A 21,435-nucleotide genomic window follows, 5' to 3' on the forward strand; every position below is an offset into this window, starting at 1 on the left:
GTCTCACAAATATGACACTACAGAGAGAGCAGGGGCCTTGCTGCTGAGACCCCAGTATTCAGTGATGAAATGCAGGATATGCGTTTGAAGGCCAATGTGCAGAGGTGGATGCTGTAGGCACCTGCATGCCACCAGAGTGGTGAGGCTGAGATTGAGCCATGGAGCCTGTTCTGGAGACCCAGAGAAGCACAAGTTAACCCACCTTGTAGGGGCGTGGTCAGCCCCCAGTCCAAAGGGCTTGACTGAGAGGTAATAAACCTGTTAATAACTAACAGGGGAAACTGACTGTGTTGTGTAGTTCTAATTTCTGAATGTAACCTCCTGGAAACATGGTAAAGCCTTGCATGGTCCTTTTGCAAAGCTGTAGTGAGCACTCATTTGGCTTGTGGGATTAGAAATTCTCCTCCCATCTCCTGATCTCCAAATCACCATGGGATTGATTTTATTTTCCCTAGTGGCCAAATGCCTGGGCTCTCCTTGGCTGCCCCAGGCAAGGTGTCAGTGCAATTCTCTGCTTTACTATAATCTCTAGGGGACTTGTCCTGCGGGATGCTCCCCAGCTGACTTCCCTTGCAGTGGGGATTGCTCAGAATCCCCGGGAAAGGGCTGGTGGTGGCAAGGACTGGCTTTGTAGTCGTCTTCCTAAAATTCCTGCCTGAGGGTGGTAGCATGGATGAGAGAGAGCCAGTTATCAGGGAGATTTATCTGAGGTTTGACTTGCTATTGCTAAACAGTTTCTTCTATTTTTATTGTAGTAATGTTGTACTAGTAACTTATTTTAAAACAGATTTTGTTTCCTGTTGTCTCATTATTTCAGTCCAGCTCAGTGATGCATTGTAATCTGCTGCTTTGTCTTGTTTCTACTCCCTTTAGGTGTTTGAAGTACTTGGGTATTATCTAGCTTTTCTTTCCAGGCATTAATTACATGTTTACTGTATTCACATTCCTAAGCCATACCACGTGTCACTTGCTTAGGTATCTGGAGTCCCTGTTCTGCTCAGTTTGGGGTTATAGCATATTTTTGGCTGGCCTACTGCTGTTCCCAGCTGGCCCTGACAAAGCCCATGCCAGTGCTAACACAGCCAACACATTACTCTCAACAGCTCTTCTCCTGTTTAATTTCCTTTCCTTACCTCCCGCTGCAAGGCAGCAGGTGCAGGCAGGAGAGGGCTGTAGGTAGGAGGTGGGACATTGCTGCTTTCCAAAACAAGGATTTCCCTTCACCCTTATATAAGTCATAGGCAACAGTTTGCTCTGTTTATGTGATTTGATGGCATGAAGGAGCTTCTCTGTAACCCAATTGCTTTTGGCTTTTGGTTGATTTTTATCTCAGGTGAAAGCTGTGAGGGGGATTAGACTCATGCCACTTTCCAGTTTGACACTGAAGTACAGTGAATTAAGTGTACATGATCATTTTTATGCATAGCTGTTTTTCCTGTCTGTGCTGAGTCCTTAAAGTGTTTGGGAAGAAACACACCTTCCTCCCACAGTCACACTGCTGTTGGAATGTGTTTGTCAAAAGTGAGTTAAATTGCTAGGCAATTGCAGCATATGATGTTTAACTATGGTCTGCAGTAGAAGAGTGAAAGGCTAAGTGGTTTTCTGCTGCAGAGTGGAAGGGAAGAACTGGGCACGGAAAGAGGGAAGAATCACCTCAGAAAAGACTCCAAATGACAGGGGACTGGGTGGAGGGGAATGGGGTCCCCTCAGTGCTCTGGACTGCAGCAGAGCTTTGTTTCCTAAAACACTGTCTCATTTAGGAAAGACCAGCACATTAAGCCAACTAATTGCAAAATACACTTAGGTCCAAAACTGAACTATGGGTGAATGTTAGGACCTGTGCAGGTTCCCACACTAGCTGGTAAGAGCCACTGGCTCTACAACTGCAGTTATTTTTGGCAAATAGGACCAGGTGTGGGGGTTTCTTCCTGCAGTGTAGTGAGGTTGCATATCCTTGGCCATAGAAATCTGTGAGTCTTTGACACAGATGTATACAATCCTCAGCTCCAGAAGAGCTTAGTGTGCAAGGATTTAGACATTCCCTGGTGATTGCCTTAAGCCACAGACTCATGGCTATTTTAGACTTTCTCTCTTTTTCTCAGAGGGTCTGACCAGAAATTTCATCTTGAACTAAAAACTGCATGAAATGTAATGCCTGTGTTAAAAACACTTTTTTGATAGATCAGCGTTTTCCAATGAAAAATTGCTTTACCTAAAAATTCCTAACTGTCTCTCATCCCAAGTAGCAGCAAGAGTGGGTGACACCATGAAATCATTCGCTGTGTTCATCACTTGGGCAAGAGCCCTCTCCTGCCAGCCCCAGTTATGGAATGAGGTTTGCTGCCATCTTGCCCAGTACATAAACTCAAACTGTAACTGTATAAATGATTTTTGCTAGAAAAAATACCAGCAATTTTTAACACCTTTGCTACCATACACTTTTTCAGACTCGGGGAGAGATGGAGGCCGCCAGTGCTGAGACTAAGATGGAGTGTGGGGCAGCCTCGACCAGGGCTTGGGATGTGTGTGTATGGAGATGACAAATTCCTGGGCACATGCAGGCCATTCAGTGAGTGCTGGGCTCTGACAGGGCCCTGGGTGAAAGGACTTTGATCTGACTCCAGCCTTTTCCCACCAAGGCATTGCTTTTGAATGTGTTCCTGCTCTCAGCCTTGCCCTGTGCAGCAAACAAAGGCAAGGGGAGTGAGGAAGAAGGAGGGGGGATGCTGTTTACCCTCATCAGGAATGGTCGAGTGCTCCGAGTCAATAGAGCCTATTTTTTTGTTAACCTAATCATCATTTTTTTCTCACTGCCAATTAAATTTTTCCTGTTAGTACTCAGAAGGGCACCATTTGAATCTATGATATTTTTATTTATTTATTTTTTCTATGGGGGGCTTTCTGGATATGGTGTAGGGGTATTTGAGGAGGGGAAATTAAAATTTAATTTCTCTCTGGATGGAAGAGGATTTTTGAGTTTTAATTATCACGCCGCTTGGATTCCTGACAGTTGAGGACTGCATTGGAAAGGCTGTTTTCCATTGTATGAAGTGGATAATTATGCAGCCCTCTTCTGGGCTTTCTGCATTTATTATCCAGAAGAATCTTCCCAAGCAAAAGGGGGAAGCAGATTTACAACTTAAAATGCACTTTTAGAACCTGCAAAAGTCGCAACTTGATTTTTGCAAAGAAAGACTTTTGCAAATATTTAATATCTTATTTACCCTCCCAACAAAAAGCCAAACAATCAGTGTGATAAATTTGCCTTTTCCTCACAGGTTGCTAGGAAATCATTTTGTAAACTCAAGAGAGCCCTTCTGCAGCTGGACTACTTTGTGCTATCAGTTTCTAAGCAGGATTCTTCTGAGGGCAGTGGGAATTTCTGCATAAAGCCTATCAGCCCATTTGTATGTACAATGTCAAATATAAGATTTATAGCCACCTCAAAATTTGGCAGTGCTTCTTACCTGGGAGGTAATGTTAATCTATCCGGGAGAAAGTGCTGGAAGAATTCAAACAAACCTAAAATTTCAAAGCAAAATTTGCTTACAACTGTTCTGTTTCACAAGGCTTTGGATGAACCTGATGTCTTTCCCACAGGCTTTTGAAATTTGCCATAAAATTGGAAAACCTTTGGCAAAGGTCCTATCGTATATATATGGCGAAGCTTTTGCTACTGCAGCAACTGCCCCAAATCTTTCAAGCATAGGATCAAATATGCACTCCTTTCAGTGGATTTGCAAGAAGTAGCTAACAGGGCAGTTGGAAGTGCAAATGTTGCAGATCAACCTGTTTTCCTAAGCTTCCTGTCTGTGACAGAGTGACAAAGGGCTCTGAACCCAACTTGTGTTTCGTTTGCCACTTTGGTTTCTCTAGTGCAAACTCAATAGTCTTTGGACTTCTGATAGCTATCTTCCTGTCTTGAAAGACCACATGGTTGTTTTGGGGAATATAGCAGCTTATTTTGGGGGTTTCTGAACTACTGAAATAGCTAGGGGAACCTGGCCTTCTTTCTGCATACACTTATCTTCCAAATTAGTACCTTTGTACTTCCTCTTGTGCTGCCCTAAGACCCATAGACATGGACATGACTGTTCTCCAGCCCCTTCCTCTGTCGTGGTGCCTACAAGCCTTAACCACAGTTGGACTGTCAGTGCTGCTGAGGCTGTTTCCTCACCCACATGGTTTCCTGGCATTCCCCAGCTTGTCTGCATTCACTGAGCTCCTCTTTTTTAAGCTCTTTTGGCTAGAGACCATGTGTTGTTACTACAGTCACACTGAGCCTCACGCATGCTGGTGTAGGACTGCAAATTTCTGTGAAAAAGCTGGAAACAATAACTCTTAAAGATAAGAACTCTTTTTTTTTTTTTTTTTTTTTTTTAGGAGGGCACTAAGTCTTGAAATCCCTGGCTGTATTTTAAAAGAGCCAGCTGTTTCAAGTATAACCTTTTTACTGCAAACATCCCATTAGTTTTGGAGAGCCCTACACCAACCAGCACAACTCCATATGCTGTTGTGAGATCTTCTTTCCTTTTTGCCAGCCATCATGAAGTTACTGAGACTTTCTGCAGGTGGGGGAAAACCAAAATGTGTGGATGGTTTCAAATTACTGAATCTGACATGCCAGTCAAAGGTGTTTGAGTGATTTCACTTTTGTCTTCAAATAATCATGGTGCTTGCTTTCTGGAATTTAAGTGAAATAGCCACAGATTTTCTCATGTGATATATGTATAGGGTAGGCATGGAAAACAGAACTGATGGGCTCTCAGGGTCATCTAAAGGCATGGCCCCTTGCCCCAAGGCAGACTCAGCTCTACCTAAATTACTCCTGACAGGTGTTTGTCTAACCTGCTCATGAAAGCTGTCATCAATGACAATTCCACCACCTCCCCAGGCAATCTCTTCTAGCCCTTAAATATACCTGTTGTTAAAGAGCTGGTTTGTCCTGGGTGGACACAGGGAGCAATTTATGCACTTCTTTTGTTTGGTTGGTTTTTTAAAAATCATTTATGTATTTGAATACATTATTAAATATGTGTTTGGTCTTCTCCTTCCCAGCTAAACAATCTGGGTTCTTTCAAGCTTTCCTGCTAGATTATGCTTTCCACACTCTGATCTTCCTTATTTCTCTCCTGAATTCATTCCAACTAGTCTGCATGAGCCTTGAAGTGTGATGCCTAAAACTGGACACAGATCCCTGTTCAAGATCTTTAATAGTAAGGAGGATTATTTTCCTGTTTACATACATGGCTCTCTTTTCTGCATCATGATACAATCCCACATACTGCTTTTGCCCCAGTATGACCGACTGATGACCAGACTGTGAATTGCAATGTCCTCCAAGATCTTTCTTCACAGAACTTCTGTGTATGAGGAATTGAAGGATGCTGTTGCAAAATTTTAGGTTTACCTCTGCAGAGGCTTTAAGTGCAGCACTCTGGCAATAGGATGGTCTTAGTCTCTGGCTGATGTTGCAGAGATGGGAACAGTGGCTACTGTAGCAGTAGACAGAGTCACCTGGGACAGGTTGGATTTTGGAGGTGAGATGGCAGAATTAAGTAGCTGGATTGATAAGAGGTGGAAATGTGTACAGCCTGTCCTCTTGATGTCAAGGTGTTTTGCCTAGGACTGTACCCTTTTGTGACTCTTAGAGGCTGCAGTGTTTGTCGAGGTGCTCCCAAAAGGAGGCCATGGAGCAAAGCAGGCTACTTTTTCCAAAGCATCCACACTATCCCAAATGTTTTGAGTTGTTTGTAGCCAGTGGAAAGCCACTAATCGGCTTCAGGGCTTTTTTTGACCGGGTCACGTGACCGTGCTACCAAGATTAAAGCAGCACGAGGAAGGAAAGAGGCTTAAACCGCTGAGGGTGCCTGGCAGGTCATTTTAACCTTTTCATAATCATTAAAGCTGCAGAATCCCATTAGTGGTGAGTGACTTGCAGCTTCCCTTCCTGCTTCCTGAGCAAGTGCTGACGACACGACGTTCACCTCCATCTTCCCCCAAGGGAGAGCCTAGCACAGCTGGTTGTTGGGGCATGAATTTCAAGCAGAGAGTCTGGCCATTCCTTCCTGTGGATTACGGAGTCCATCACACCAAGGAGAAGCAATCCACAAGTCTATCAAAAGCAGGGGATTTATCTCTGCATCTAAAATTAGACCCATGGAAGTTTCTGCTTATTAGGCTGTACCATGGTGTATCCACCCATGCCCATCTGTGGCAACAGTAGAGAGGTACAGGATAAGGCAGATTATGATGATCTCCTAATTCACTGTTTTGGCACTGGTCAGTGGCCTATGGCTTTACTTTGTTGGGACTGGCAGCAGTGCAGCTCTGACATGAGAAGAAAAGGTTTTTAGATGGAGCTATGAGGTGATTAAGGCATGAGGCAGTTAAAGAGTCTCTACTTTGTTGGTGTTACTCATCTTTTCTGTCTCTCAAGTTTTTGTGAGTGCAGTGTCACTTCCAGTAGAGAGTCTGATATTCCCTTGGCCTTCTTCCAGCTTCCTCATCTTTTGTTGTCTCCTTTCATATCGACTAATAAGCACTGGTAGAGGAATGCTGATACCTCAGTGTCTGTAGGAGGGGAATTGCTCTGATCCACCTGCCTTTTGAATGTTGTCCTACTTTCTCTAGAATTACCCTTTTCTGCATTCAGGCAGGTCTACAATGAGTATGTATCTATGTGGTTGCACAGCATATGGCTTCTTAAAGAGGCCATGGAAAACCTTGAATTCTGCCTGATGTCGCTGAGTTGTGATGGGTGTTGTAGGTATTGCAGTACTTGGAGTTGATCCAGAGAGCACCTGCTCGCTTGTACAGTGTAGGCTTCTGTGCAAGAAGCAAGAGCACTGCAGCAGATGTAAATCAGCTTTCCTCTGTACCATGTACACCAGTCAAGACTGCCTGGCTGTATGTGTCTTGGACATTAATATTTCTATCATTGTGTTTGCTTATTGCATCTAATTATAGTCTGTCCACTCTTGCTTGGAAGCTTAGTCTGAGGCTGAACCTAAAAACCCACACTGATTGTTCCCAGAGCAATGCCCACAATGAAGTGTAAAAACACAACTTGTAAAACAAACACTTTTCCCCCCCTTGGTTCTTTACCTTCAAAATCTCTGAGGGATAGAAGGAAAGATTTCCCCAGGAAACATGGTCAAACAGTAGTGACTAATGGTCAGGACTGAGCCTGTGTGTCCTGCAGGCAGTGCAACATATGGGGAGCGCATTTGAGCATCCTGGTGAAGGCACCATACTCTGCAAGCAGGCTTACAAGAAGAGCTGTGGGAAGCCCTGTAGAGCCATAGCAGCACTGTCTGTCCTTGACCACTTCCAGCAGCAGAAGAGCATCTATCGGTTGTCCTGCTCAGGAGAGGGGAAGTGGGGTGTCGGACTGGAAGATTGGGTTGGGAGGTGTTTTACCACTTTCCCATTAAGCAGGTTTTATGGGTTGAGTGGATTAGACATTGTCAGATACAAGTGATCTCCAGTGGTTCCTATAGTGCTGCTCTATGATAGAAGGACAGGCCCCATAAAAATTTAATGTAGGGGTCACCCAAGTGAAGAAGGAGAAACTGGTGGTCATTTTCTGATGCAATGAGGCAGCTCTCTCCCAGCTGCACTGCAGTACATGGGCTTACACATGCACACACTCCTTCCCTATCAGCCGCTTCCTAATGAAATCCTGATAAGGTATCAGGAGCCCTTGAGCTCCTGTTGACAGTTGTCATAGGCAGATGTTTTGCTGTACAAGGGGATGATGTCATGGCTGGATGTTGCAGTAGTGAGGTGTAAAAGCCAAAGTCAGTAGAGACCTTATCAAGCTGCTACAGATGGACTTGGAGGCCCCTAAGCTCCCAGACAGGCCTAATGAACTGGAACTGAGCTGGGAACGTGCAGTCTTGAAAAACTTCAGAGCTGGTAGTTACAGGCTTGCTATGAAATGTTAATTAAATAGCTGCAGTGGCATATGTTCCATCCTGCCAGAACAGCACTTTGCAGAAACACAGCCTTGTTGCCAGTGTGTAACTACTGACTTGTGAGAGTTAGAAAACCTCTGTCTTAGTCTGAGACCTGATTCTGTTGTTATTTATTATTGGAGTGATGACACACTTCCTGTTGTTTTGGCTAGTATTTGAATACCTATTCTGTACCTGAGCTATCATCTGCACCTTGAAAATGAAGACTGATTCTACCAGTCTTATTCAGACAGGTGTTACCATGGGTGGCTTTGGTGCTACATATGGTCCTTTTATTTATTTAGTGTAGTGTTAGGCACTGTCTAGTCAGTGAAAGTTTGCTGTAGAATCTCAGCTATGGAAATAACTAAGATTTGTCTTTGGTTCTGTTTCTGAAAATGCTTGTCTTCTCTTGAACACTGCCTGGCAGAGTGCAGAGGCAACTGTTCCCTACACAACCCATGGTGAATGAGGTGGGACGAGAGGTAGAGCAGATATGTATGGTTTGCTTGCAGAATATATTGCAAAGCTACAAAAAGTGGGGAGCTTCTGTCTGCTTTAGATCTTGCATGTTCTCTTAACCATGTGCCAGGAGAGACTCTGAATTGTGCCCAAGCTCCTACTGCAGAGGTGTGTGAACTGGGACTAGCGGAGTATGGTGTTTCAGACCTGAGAGAAGAAAAGGCGGTTTTAAGTCAGTGGGCTTCTTCACCTCACTGTTGGAACATATCATTTGGCTTTTGCCTTCCTTTTGTCAGCAGACCTGCCCTCTCATCCACTCACCCATTTTCATGGATGAATTTATTGATATTTTCATTGGGCACTAGCTGGGTTGAAGCCTTGGTGCCAGGCTGGAAAGCTGCCTTTGTTCCATGGGAACAAGGGCTAATGTGGGGATAGGGGCCAGGTACCTTGGATACTGGCAGTATCCTCTAGTGGTCTCTTGCTGAGTCATTGTGGAGTCACTGCAGAGCTGAGCATGCCAAAGCAAACTGAGGAGCATACCCTGAAAGTCCTGGTGTTGCCATAGCAGAGGAAAACACCTGCAAAACTGAAGTAACTCTGCAGTGGCTTAGTGGTGTCCCTGCTCATGTTTGAGCCATTTGTCAAGTTAAGCCTAATGTGAAAACTTGCCTTGCGTACTTGTCCGAAACAGAGCATTGGGAATGGGGTTGGGTGATAAGAACAGAAAGATGGGAGCTCCCTAGGAATAGCAAGAGTGGTGAGTTTGTCCACATCTCTCAGTAATTTCCTTTAATGACAGTATATAGAGAGACGTGAGTTTCATCTGCTTCCCAGCTGCTCTGAAAGAACACCGTTGCCCTAATAAATCAACTTCTTTACGTGATGTAACCGCTGGCCTATTTTTCAGCCTGCTTGTTTGTGTCAGGAGGCAAAACCAGCAGAGCAGTATGAATCTGTAATATGGTGCTGAAGAGCAGAGGTGTGATAATGAAACAGGCAACAAACAGCAAAATGTTTTATTGAGCACAGGTGAAGGCCTTTTCATGATTGATGGAAGGAGAAGCGAAAATGTCAGCATCCCATCACATGAAGAAGGCAGCTGGCTGCAAGGTGCAAACCTAGCAGTGCATTACTTCTTCCTGTGTTTTTCCTCCTTGGGTTTGGATTTGGGAGAATTCCTTTAGGGATGCTGCCTTCTATGAGGAAAGAAAGAGCCTTGTTTGCAGGACACTGATGAAATGTTGCTGTGCTTTACTGCCTTAAGTCATGCTTAATAGAATAGAATAAACCAGGTTGGAAGAGACCTTTGAGGTCATCACGTCCAACCCATCATCCAACACCATCTAATCAACTAAACCATGGCACCAAGCATGCCATCAAGTCTCCTCCCAAACACCTCCAGTAGTTCCTGGGCAGAAAATGTAGCACAAGTCAGCTGGTGTCCAGCCTTTCTGCTGGGAGTGTGGAGAACCTCTGTAGTGCATGTGGGGACAGTGCTGAAGTGAGGCACCTTGGTCCTGACTTGCCAGCCAGCACCCCAGACAGACACTGCATAACCTCCTCTTTGTAGCAGACATTGAAAAGACAAATCAAACCTCAGTGGAATGCTGTGGAAGTGAACTAAGGCATTTCTGTTGGCTCAAGTCTGCTTGTGCCAGCTTGTTTCATATTGCCCAGGCTGGGTGTAGGGACAATCCTGCTGTGAGTGAGTCCCATTGGAGGGGTCTTGACAGCTTCCTTGTCTCATGGACACCTACATTAATTTTGGTTTTTTTGCATCTCTGCTGTGAGCTGCCCTAAGTAAAGGGATTGCATTTTTAAATTATACTTGTTTAAGTACTAAGGCCTCATTATGAAAAGGTCTTAAATAAAATGTCAGTCTTATCCATGTAGCTACTATGCAAACCTCTGCTCTGCAGGCTTGTGATTTGGAGAAATGACAAAGAAGTACAACCATTTCTTTTGCTACCATTGAAATCAATTCATAATTCATTTTGTTTACCCCTCTAACAGATTCCTCTGGAATCTCAGATGAGAATCAGAAAGGCTCCAGTGTCTCTAAGTGTCTTTTAAAATGACACTGGTCCACGCTCTGCAGGCTGAAAGATTGTTCTGATTGTTAAAACAGTTTCTAATTTATGTTTTAAAAAGCTTCAGGAGCCAGGAGGTTCCTTGCTCTCTCAGAGGCCATTGAGTTAAAACAAGGTAGAGTAATTTGTCTTGCCTCAATTTAGCTGTAATGACTACTAAGTGGCTTATCTATGTGGAGAAAAGTTACTCAGCCAGATTATGTCCAAGTTGAATTACACTCTGTTCCAAATGGAGTATATTTTTTAAGACAGTAAATCTTGAGGAGGATGGATAGTAACAATAATGCTTCTTCCTGGGCTGAAATGTCTCTTCTTACCTCTTGTGTAGATGGTTTGTGGAGCGACATCCAATTAGTTTCTCAAAGGCTTTGAAAAACACAGGACTTCAGGTTTTACAGCTCTATGGGCAATTTAGCTTGGAGCATTTACATTGTACAAGTCAGTAACAGCTTATCCATTTTGCTGTTGTGGGTAGCAGCCTGGCAGAGTGCAACACTGGCTCTTTCCCCTCACCTACGCTTCACCAAGTGTGATGGCTGCAGTGAGGAGGGTGTTAGGTGGGAGATAAATTGTTTTGATGGGAAATTCTTTCCATCTGGTGCCACTAAGGCACCCATTGCTTTTGCTGCTGAAGATGTTGGCCTCCCTGGCATCCCAGGTGGTACCAAGTGCCAGAGCATCCTCCTAAAAAGCTTGTCTTTGACCATGTATCCCTGACAACTGTTGTTGTCTGCTTCCTTAATACTGTACCTTCCCTTCACTGTGCCACACTTCTGAAGAGGTCATCAGCAAGGCACCTGCAGGCATGAGTGAACTTGAAATTGGTGCCACAATGTTGGGACTGGGCCGGTGTGCTGGGGGTACACCCCAGCACCTGAATCTAGGAGATGCTAGTGCCCCTGAGGACAGTGCATTTGGACTGGTGAAAGTGGAACATTCCTTACAGCTGGTGGCAGGCTTTGCCAAGACTATGGGGACAATAACTTCAATTTTTAATAAAAGGGTTGAGGGGGTCTGAGATGTCAGAGATCCAGCTCTGCTGCCTCTCCAGGGTGGGTCAACAGGGTGTCCTTGCTTTATGGCTCTGGAGGAGTCAGGGGAGGGGGGGAAACTTACTGATAAGACAAAGGTCAGAGGCAGAAAAATGTTGGGAATGTGTTTCTTGTTCTAATGTGGGAGAAGCCCAGCCTGGGGTTTCTCTGCTCAGCCCGTCAGTTGTTACTGCCTGCTGTGTTGAGGGTTAAGTGAGATCACGATGCAAATGACTCATCTGGCACCTCCAGAGGCAGATCCAGAAGATGAAGGCAATTAGTCTCTGAGGGCACAGTGAGGATGATGATGGCTCTGAGCACTGTTTCTCAGCCTTTGCCAGAGATGGAACATTTTCCACTGACAAAACAGCTTATCTGTGTGGAGTTTTTTCTTCTTTTCTTCATGTATTTTATCTTGCTGTGAGGTGTTCTCTGGCTGAGGTCAGACATCAAACAGTGGTATTTGAGGAATTAGAACAAATCTCAGAGCAGGCTTTCAAGGCTGAGGTTACCTGTGGTGTGCATTGGCCTCCAGGGATGCAGGGCTTGTCTTCCTAAGGACTGCCTTCCCCCAAGGGATATAAAACCAAAATGAGGAAATATTTCTGTCTCCTTTTCCTTTCCTTTGGCAGCCATACTCTGTTCTTCTTATCTACCAACTGGTCAGCATCACTCAGGACCTGAACACAACAATTTCTACATTGCCATCTGCTTTACCTTAATTTGCTGTAGCTGGTAGCAGTGCTGGACACAAGCACATGTTGAAGAGGTTGTTCATGAGGTTCAGGTTCCCAGACTCCACTATGAGTAACTTCTCGCTGTGCTTGAATATAGAGCTGCTGGAGAGGACTTCCTCCAGTTTCTTTGTCCTCCATGGGCACAGAAGTTTGAGAAAGGGCTTGTTTGCATCAGAAGCAGTTCCTCTGAGCTGGTGGTGTGTTGGTTTTTCAGGAGGGTGTTTTGTTTTGGTTTTTTTAAATTGTAATGCTGTTCTCTGCACATGAGGTGATGTGGTGGTCAGTCCACAATATAAACACTTAGTAGTGATAAGAGAGTACAAACGTGAGGAGGAGCACTGCCTGTAGCAGGCTCTCTGCTGCTTGGGAAACAGGCTTGGACTGCTAATGAATATCAGACTGTCAACACTGTGGTTCTTGTGGAGCCTGTATCTACACTGGCATCACATCAAGATCTTCTTTTAGCATTATCTAGTATTTTCACTCTACATTGTGGAAGTGTTGCTGTCTATGGAGTTTATGCACACAGAAACCGTACCTGGTCCAGAGGCATATCTCTGATCCCCAGACAGGCACTGATTGAACCTCTTTGATAGTGCTTTGAATCCTTCCTGAAAGCTGCTTTGAATGTCCCAATAGTTTGTGATAAAAATCAGGACCTGCTATATCGAGGTAACTGCATTCAAAGTGTAGAGGCACTCAGCTCTGCTGCTACCCTGGCAGCATGCAAGTACTGGTGAAGCTGGAGGGCAGGTGGAGAAGGACACCTTATTCAATCAGATCTACTTATGGAGGCTGTTCTCTGATGGAGCACAAGTGGAAATGGTGGAATCTCTGCTTGTCTTCAGACAGAACTGTAGACTATTCTGGGAACTGTTTAGACAATAGATATTACTGGACTGAATTTAGGAGCAAGTTAACAAAGTATGCTGGCCTGGGGCACAGAAGAGGTCAGATCAAAGGGTCCATAGTCCTTCCGGCTTTGTATTTAAGAAATCTAAACTCCTCTCTCACTTTGCTCAGGACAGGTTCATTACTAATTTAGCAGGTTGTTCAAGCTGATGCTGAAATCTTGCTGTCTTAAGCAACCAGTCTCCTACAGCATTATGCTCACCACCTTTTGATATGCATGACTAAACTCATGATGCTTTTGGCATGAGGTCTTTGCAGAGAAGGTGCTGTGGATTGCTCCCATAATCTACTTGGTTTGCTCTCTCCTGACCCGGAGACTTCTTCCAAGTTGGGATGGTTGCTGGGCAGAGAGAGTTTGTGGTCCCTGCAGCTGGAGGTATTATTGCTGTGAACCTTACCACCATTTAAACTGTTCACTGAACTTACAAAGCTTCCTACAGCTTCTCCTTAACCTTTTTCATGAGGACTTATTTGGACTTCCTAGGTTTGGACAAAGCACAATCCAAATAGAAAAGCGAGCGCGTTTCCTCAAGAGCGTTTGTGCTTTAGACGGGCACTTGACTCCAATCCGTCCTGCTGTTCCTTTATGTGTGGTTTGGCACTTGTCTTTGGCAGCACTTTTTCAAGCATAGTCCAGTTTTTCTCTTGAATGGTCAAAACACTCAGTGATTAGCCGTGGCATGCATGCTAGCTCTTCTGCTAAACTGCCCCCGGAGTGGCCAAGAAACAGCATTCAGGCTTGTGCTGCATGTGTTCAGCAGCTCCTGGTGAAGAGAAAGATAAGCTGTTTAGCACAGAGCCAGCCTTGGCCTTACACGTGTGCTTGGGCACAAGTTCAGCTGTACAGAGGTGCAGCCAGTGGTGCCTGGTACTCATGGTGGGGCTGATCCTGAAAGGTGCTGGCAGTCAGTGACAGGCACCTAGTATCAGCATGGTGTGTGAATGTTCAGGTCCTTGCTGATTTCATGTTTGGTGAAAAATCATGTGATTGAGGAGGGCCTTTGGCAGCCGTACCATAATCAAAGAAATTATGTAAAATATAATTCAAAAGTGTTTTCTCATGTGCTTAAGCTGCAGAACTCTCTTCCTCTTTCCCCCCTGCTGTAACAACTCAAGGTCTCTGCTACCAAAGTTACAAGTGGAGGAAAAATTTTGTAAACATCCAGATGGATAGAAGGAGCTATTGCAAACTGTCAAACTATAATGAAAATGGAGAAAAGGTTTTCCCAGCTTCCTTTATTTTCTTTCCTGTGAAATTTGCAAATGTGTTGCTTCAAAGCATATTTCAAAATGAAGGCCAGATGTTTTGGAAAACAGTAAACCACCCACAGAGCTCTTCTGCAAGTTATCTTCAATGCCAGGTCACCCTATCTGGTGTTGCTGTCTTACTGCAATGTTAAACAGGCCATTGCATTCCTTCAGGTTGAATATTACCATTTTATATTAGAGTATTTTGTATTTTATTGCCCTGGTATTTTTTTTTCTGTTTAGTGTCATGTGCTTCTGTTACCAAACCCAGATGTCCTGGGTAGGCAGCTTTGTGAACTTGCTGAATCCAGGTCCCCTTTTACATCTGGAAGTTGTGACAGCTATCTTCTCTTAGAGCTGTACCAGCAGCTTATTTGTGAATTTCTCAGTTGTTTTTGTAAGACAGACATGTGTGTGAAGGGGCTGTTTATTCAAACCTAAAAGGAAACATCTTGTTCTGTTGTTGAGTATTTTGCTGCATTTTAGATCAATGAGAATGGCTTTCAAAGCTAGGAAATTACTTACATGAAATTATGAAAAACAATGTTTCAACTTCCCTTTCCTTCTGTGCTCCACATCCCCCAACATAATGGCACTGGTACGGATTCACAGAAGATACTGCTGCTGCTGAATCTCAGCTGTTCAGTGAAAAAAAGACTTGTGGCAGACTCCCCTCCTCACCCTATACACTTGGGATTTCGTTCATTAGGTTTTTTTTCCTAAACTTGCCTCCCTCAGAGGGGGAAAACGTGTTACTGTCTGACAGTTCTTGCCTGTCACAAAAGAAGCTTAAATGTATTTTTTCTCTTTTCCTAAAGATTCATCTTCCAACTATATCAGGCAACTTGAAACAAAAGTGAAGCTGCTGGAGGATGACAACAAACTTCTTTCCCAGGTAGGTGTTTTATTGCCTAACAGATATGATTGTGACTTTGTTCTCCTGTTTCAACACAGTTGTGTCTGACTGCCTACTTGAATGCACAAGGGCTTTTGGTGGATGTCCTAGCAGGAGAAGGGCATAATGGGTCTTTTCACATCAACCCCCACTGACAGAACTGGGTCTCCTGTTGTTTCAAACAAAAAGAAAAAGTCCTCTGTTAGTGTTCACGTGTGTTTTGGAGATACATTAGTGCCTCCCTGTAGAACACCTTGATCCACTGATGCTCTTGAGGATGCTGTGAGGGCCTGGTGCTGCCTGTGCCCTTGCTGTAGGATTTTGTCTTGCTTGCCCATTTACATTGACTTTTATCTTGTTGAAAGAGGAGGCTGTAGTCAAAGGACAACCTTGGGAATAGTTTTGTGCGGTGCTGGTCCCCAGCTTTTATTTGAGATCTTAAACTGAACAGACATCTCCAAACTGGCACTTTTTGCTTGCATCTGCCCTTCAAAGTCTGCTCCACATACCACTGGGCTTTTGATTGTGCCTGGTGCATACCTATCTGTATATAGCAATGTTAAGCAGTGGGAAGAAAACAGTGGTTCTGTCTGATATGTTCCCTGGATTCCTTTAAAACACATCACTTGGTGTAAATAGGGGCAGCTTTGCTGAATCCAGTGAAACGTTCTATTTAAATCATTGGAAGAGTTACCCTTTTTCTCTTGTTCTTTGCCTCCTTTCACTGGTTTATGATCTACCTCCCTGACATTTTAAAGGGTTTTTTCTATACTTTGCTTCTTTCTTCATGCACTGAGTTTCACAGAATTTTGTATCAGATTCTTTCCAGTTAAGGGACTGAACATAAAAATCCCTCCTAATAATTTTTTCCCCAAAAATACTTTTTTGCTGGTTTATGTTGTACTGTTCTTTGCCTTTCACCAAGTCTGAAAACAGACTTCTCCAGGATCATGTTTTTAAAACACGACTCTAAGCATACTTGAAGCTTCAGTAAAAGAATTTTGTCAAAACATACTTTTACTGAAATACACATTTTGACCTGACTGGGAGCATTTTTAAGATTACTCCAGATTTCCAGTGTACTCGTTGGCATCGCTAACCGTGAAACAAAACTCACAGGGCACCAAAGGGTTAAAACCCCAAAAGGGTCCTCCACTCAGCAGATATGGAGTTGCTTAATGTATTAATCAATTGCTGATTTAATTTTAACTCCCTCTGTCTTTCTCCCAACCCATGAGTGAGCTGGTGGTGGTCGAAACCTCGAGACTGTTTAATTGGCGCTATTGATAAGCAGATGGACTGTGCCTAGGCAGTTTGAATGTGCACAGATTCAAGGACGGGCTCATGTGCCCTTGGCCAGCCTTTGTCCTGCCACAGCCAAACACATTACTTTGTTGAATTTGCCTTATGAGGTCAAAAAGACTGCTTGGTAATTAATGGATGGTAAATTATTAGGGGCTGAAAAACTGCCTGACCTTATTACTTCAGGAGGATGACGCCCCCATAAAAGCAGCCCCACACATCAGCTCTTCACCTTCTTGCTGTCCAGGCTGGGAAGGCTGTGCCTTTTCCTCCGTGTGCTCAACTGTCTTCAGGTGTCCTCACCTTTCAGGCTGTGTCACTACAAACATTTGAATCCCAGAGAGAGGAAAATGATCTTAAAATAGCTCTGTGCTCTGAGGAAGGCCAACCACCTCCCAGACAGCAGCAGACAGCAATGCCAGCCTGCCTGTGCCATTCTACACAGCCCTGTGTGATGTCCAAAAGACCAGAATTCTGCCTGGATTAGGTAACACTTAAGAAATACCTCTTTTTATAAGCAGAGTCAGGTGTCTTTAGGCCAACAGGAGAAGTGTTAAAGCTGTAATTTCTGGGTGCACTCCCTGAGAGTACTGAGCTTTGTTACCTCCAAATCCGTCATGCTACAAACATAAATTTGGATGGTTTTTCTTTTTCGAACTTGCACGCATGGGTACACATTGCTTCCAGCCCTTTCTGAGAAAAGTATAATCCACTTACTGTATTCTTACTTGCTTCATCTGATTGGAGAGTGTTTAGCTGTTACCATGCGGATCTCAGGATAAGACTAGTCAAAAAGGATCCTGGTAAATGTTTTTAAAGTTGCCAGGTGATCCTGACTGAACTCTGCAATGCCAAACTGGCTTGTCAACACCAAAGTCACATTTTAACTTGGCTTGGCTCTCTCCTTTGGAGTATTAACATTACAATAATATTTGCAGTCTGGTGTCAAGAAGTTCTGTCACCAGCATGCTGAAGAGCGATGAAACCTGAGGTCCTAAGTAACAAACAGTGCCTGTGCATTAAGGGATTAACAAATCACTGGTGGTTATGGAAGTCTTCTGGCTTCTCTCCAAGTGCTAAACATAGAGCTGAAATAGTGCTTCAGCCAGAGAAACCTGAGAAAGATGCTGCCACAAATGATATGGCAAGCTTTACAGGAGGGTTTATATTACAGTGGACAGTGACACAATGCCCCTTTGCTAGCTGGTACATCCTGAGCTAGATTTGTTGCTTTATCTTCCTTGGCACCTGGAGCATTAAGAGGTGGTGTCTTTGTATCCCCTTCAGGCATGGAATTAAGCTGGAGCGGGGGTCCCCAGCCTGCGTTTTTTCTCCTGCTTACTGACATCTCCTTTCTCCATAAGCACTTTGTAAGAAAATCTCAGTGGAAGAGGCAAGAGCTCTCCAATCCATGCTGAGGTGGCTGTTCTGCACTCTGTGTGTTACCTGCAGTGCAGGCATGATGGGATTCACACTTCTCTTTTTCTAGCAACTCATTTGAACAGATTAATGGAGAGAGCTTTTCCTTCCCTTGGGAGATCAAAAAGTACTATCTCATAAGCCATACTTTGCTGTGGGAGGAAAATAAATGGAGGAATGGATGTTATTTGTGATAGCTGTATATAGTTTGTTTTGGTTTGGGCTTATTTTACGTTCTGGGGAAGGAGACATGTATTTCCAGTTTGAAAATGAGCTTCTGACATTGCTACCTCATCAGTAGTCATCACTCTTTCCATTCTCTGAGGAGAAATTACTCCAGTTTTATACCTTTCTTTGACTCAGGTTTACAGGGTAATGTTTTGCTGGCGTGGACATGTTAACTAGAAAGTCATGCTCTTGAATAGCATCGCTGTGCTGGCAAAATCCCTGGCAGGAATTTGCACAGCACACAGCTTTTGTTGTCCTGGTTGGGAGATGCTCTAGTGAATGCCACTACCAGAAAAGGCTCTTTGCTGCCTGCTCACCAGTGCTAGAAAATGTCTGTGGTGTACCCACAGTGGCAGAGACCCTGTAGAGCAGGTGGGGACCTCATTATCCTGGGATTGACAGTATCAACCTTTCAAGTGAAGCTGATTTCTGGAAGTTTTAGTCAAGGTGTAAAGAAGATGAACATAAGCTCTGAGGAATGTTGGGTGTTGGCTTTGGAATGCTTCACAGACATTGCTTTTATAGTCTCAAATTCTCTGTGTACTGAGTTCTGCTGTGTGCATGCAATTAATCTATGCAACATCATGTGGGAGAAGTCCTGTTTCTCCTCTGTGTCTTTGTGGGGATTGCCCAGGAGAGCTGGTGTTAATCTTTCTTTCATGCTATCTGATTGACTAGATGATGATAGCTTCTCTATTACTAAGATATAACTCTTGAGATAGGATGTCCTATTTACTTTCTGTTCCTCTGAGCTGAGTGTCAGAAACCAGGCTCTTCTAGCCACCTTGCACTGCTCCTTAAACTAAAAATTAATTTGTAATTATACTCTTTCCCCTCAAGATTAGAGAAAATCATGTTTATGAGCTCCAAGGTGGCTCCAAGGTTCATGCTCTTGGCTAGTTTTATAACTAATGCATACATTTAAGAGATAATAACAGTGACAAACTTCTGGCCATTCTTTCATGCTATTTTGCTTTTTTTAAATCTCATTCTGTACAGTGGAAAGAATTGGGCACTTTAAACTGAAGTGGAAGCTCACAGACTTCCACTGAAGTGGAAGCTATGGACTCATCACCCCATTCTCTCTCCTTATAACCAAGTCCTGTGCATCATGGGCTGACTGTTTGGACTTCTTTTGGTTTATGGTCTCTATTGAGCTGTGTCTGTTTTTTCCCTTCAGAACAGGAATGACAGAAGCATTTTCCTCCTCAAAGAGGTGCATCTTTGTTTCAAAAAGCCCAGCATTGAGCAGAGCAGATGTATTGGGCAGGTGGGACTCTGAATAAGTGGGCATTTGACAGTGAGCTCCTGCTTCATCTTTAAGGGAAAAGTTTAATTCCCCCTATGCAGAGCAGAAATACAGAAAATTTCTTCTCTAGGAAGTGGGCAACCCTTGAGGTTTATGTGGAACATGAGAATATTTAATTAAAATTGCCAAGGAGACTTCAGTATGACCAGTGCTTCACAGCACTTCACAGCGTTTTAGTCTCTGCTTGCTAGCTGGTTGAGATTTAGAGTATCCTTGGAAGAGCTTTAGCTCACCCCTGGAAGGTCTTGAAAATTGTGCTTAGTCTTACTTTTAAGAAACTGCATGCTTAACCTGAACTGAAAGAAGACTGCAGTTGCAGAGATAGAAAAATTATATTAAATAATGCTTGTAAACACTGGTGCTAAAACAGAGCTGAGGTTTTTTTTGAGATAGGAGCTTTCATGGTAAGGACATCTACAGGCTGCTTCAATTCTGCTTAGGCAAATGTGAACTTGGCACAAACATGCACTCAGCAGGCAGTTTCTAGCATATTGTTCTGAAAATGAAGGGGAAGAAAAATGGACCCCGGGATTCAAAAGAGCCTGAGAATCATTAATACTGCAAAGAACAAAGAGGTAAATGCCATTCAGCGGAGAGCTTGATCTCTCCTGAAATACACAGGACGCAGGAGAAAAAGAAATTGCCCGCAATGTGCTGGCTGGCTCTGGGAGAGTCAGAGTGCAATTTCCTCTGTTGTTTTATTATCAGTCACCTGCATGCCAAGACGACCATTAACAGTTCCTGCTTGTGGAATTGCCTCTTGGCTCTCAGATTTGCTGTAGGGTCTTAGTGTTTGGGCTTTTCCTTGAATCATGGCTGTGGAGTTTTGTTGTGAGGCCATGGCTTAGTTCAGGAGCGTTACACGTGCTCACCACAAGTGGAAAAAAATTACAAACCTTGTTCCCCAAAGTCTGCCTACTATTTGTGTGTGAGGAGGGTAACTGTAATTGCTTTAAATTAAGGTCTCACCAGGGAAATTGAGATTATATATTTTTTTTTTTTGTAATAGAGGGGAATTCAGACATGAACGCTTTCCAGTGCATTTGGTCTCTATTTAAATTCAGAATACTGAAGGGGACATGCTCTAGGTTACTATACTATCTTTTTAAATTTCTGTTTAAATGTTTAACTTCATATTAATTTTAGCTAATCAAAAAGATGCATATTTGGGGCCTCATCCAAATACTCCTTTCAAGTCAGTTGTGAGACCGTGTACAGGACTATATGCATTTTGGAGTATTTCTCACACAGAATAAGATTTTCATGAAATTGTCCTCTTGGGACCACTCTCCAAAGTTTGATTTAGGCCTCTAATTGTATTACATTGCTTACCTGCATAAATGTTAGCACCATCCCCTAAATGTAGCAAAGCCAATCTATGCTCGAAGTGTATTTCATTTTGCCGCCTTCTTTTAGGATTTAAAATTACAAGTCTGCTCTGACCAGTTTGCTGTCAAATAAGTGGGCTTGAGATTTAAGTGAACAGTATGTATTTACTGAACAAAATTATTTTTTATTTTCCCCAAATAAAAGGTGTACAGCTCTATAAGAGCAGTTCCAGGATGGCTCAGACTTGCAACCAAAATACTTTCAAGAATTCGTTCTGTTGATTTTAGACATCAGTCTTGGGCTGCTACTTACCAAAAGAAATACTCTCTTGGTATTCACCTTCCACTTATGGGTAGGGGCACATCTGAACCACAGAATCAATGACAGAAATGAATGTTGGCAACTTGTAATGAAAGCTGGATGGTGTACTGTGTGTTCTACGGTGTTGCTACTTGTGGAATCAAGGAATTTTAAGAGAATGTCACCTGACAGATATAAACAGAGTTCTTCCA

At 43.6% G+C, this 21,435-nt stretch overlaps 1 protein-coding gene across 3 annotated transcripts in view; it reads left to right on the forward strand.

Moving 5' to 3' along the window:
• CCDC85C (coiled-coil domain containing 85C) overlaps window positions 1-21,435 on the forward strand; it is a 106,436-nt gene that overhangs the window by 51,074 nt on the left and 33,927 nt on the right. For all 3 annotated transcript variants that reach the window (XM_009905229.2, XM_054161869.1, XM_054161868.1), the window contains exon 2: window positions 15,260-15,336. In XM_009905229.2, the coding sequence (XP_009903531.1) occupies window positions 15,260-15,336 (77 nt within the window). The remainder of the gene's footprint in view (window positions 1-15,259; window positions 15,337-21,435) is intronic.

Source organism: Dryobates pubescens, chromosome 5, assembly GCF_014839835.1.
Source record: "Dryobates pubescens isolate bDryPub1 chromosome 5, bDryPub1.pri, whole genome shotgun sequence".
NCBI lineage: Eukaryota > Metazoa > Chordata > Aves > Piciformes > Picidae > Dryobates > Dryobates pubescens.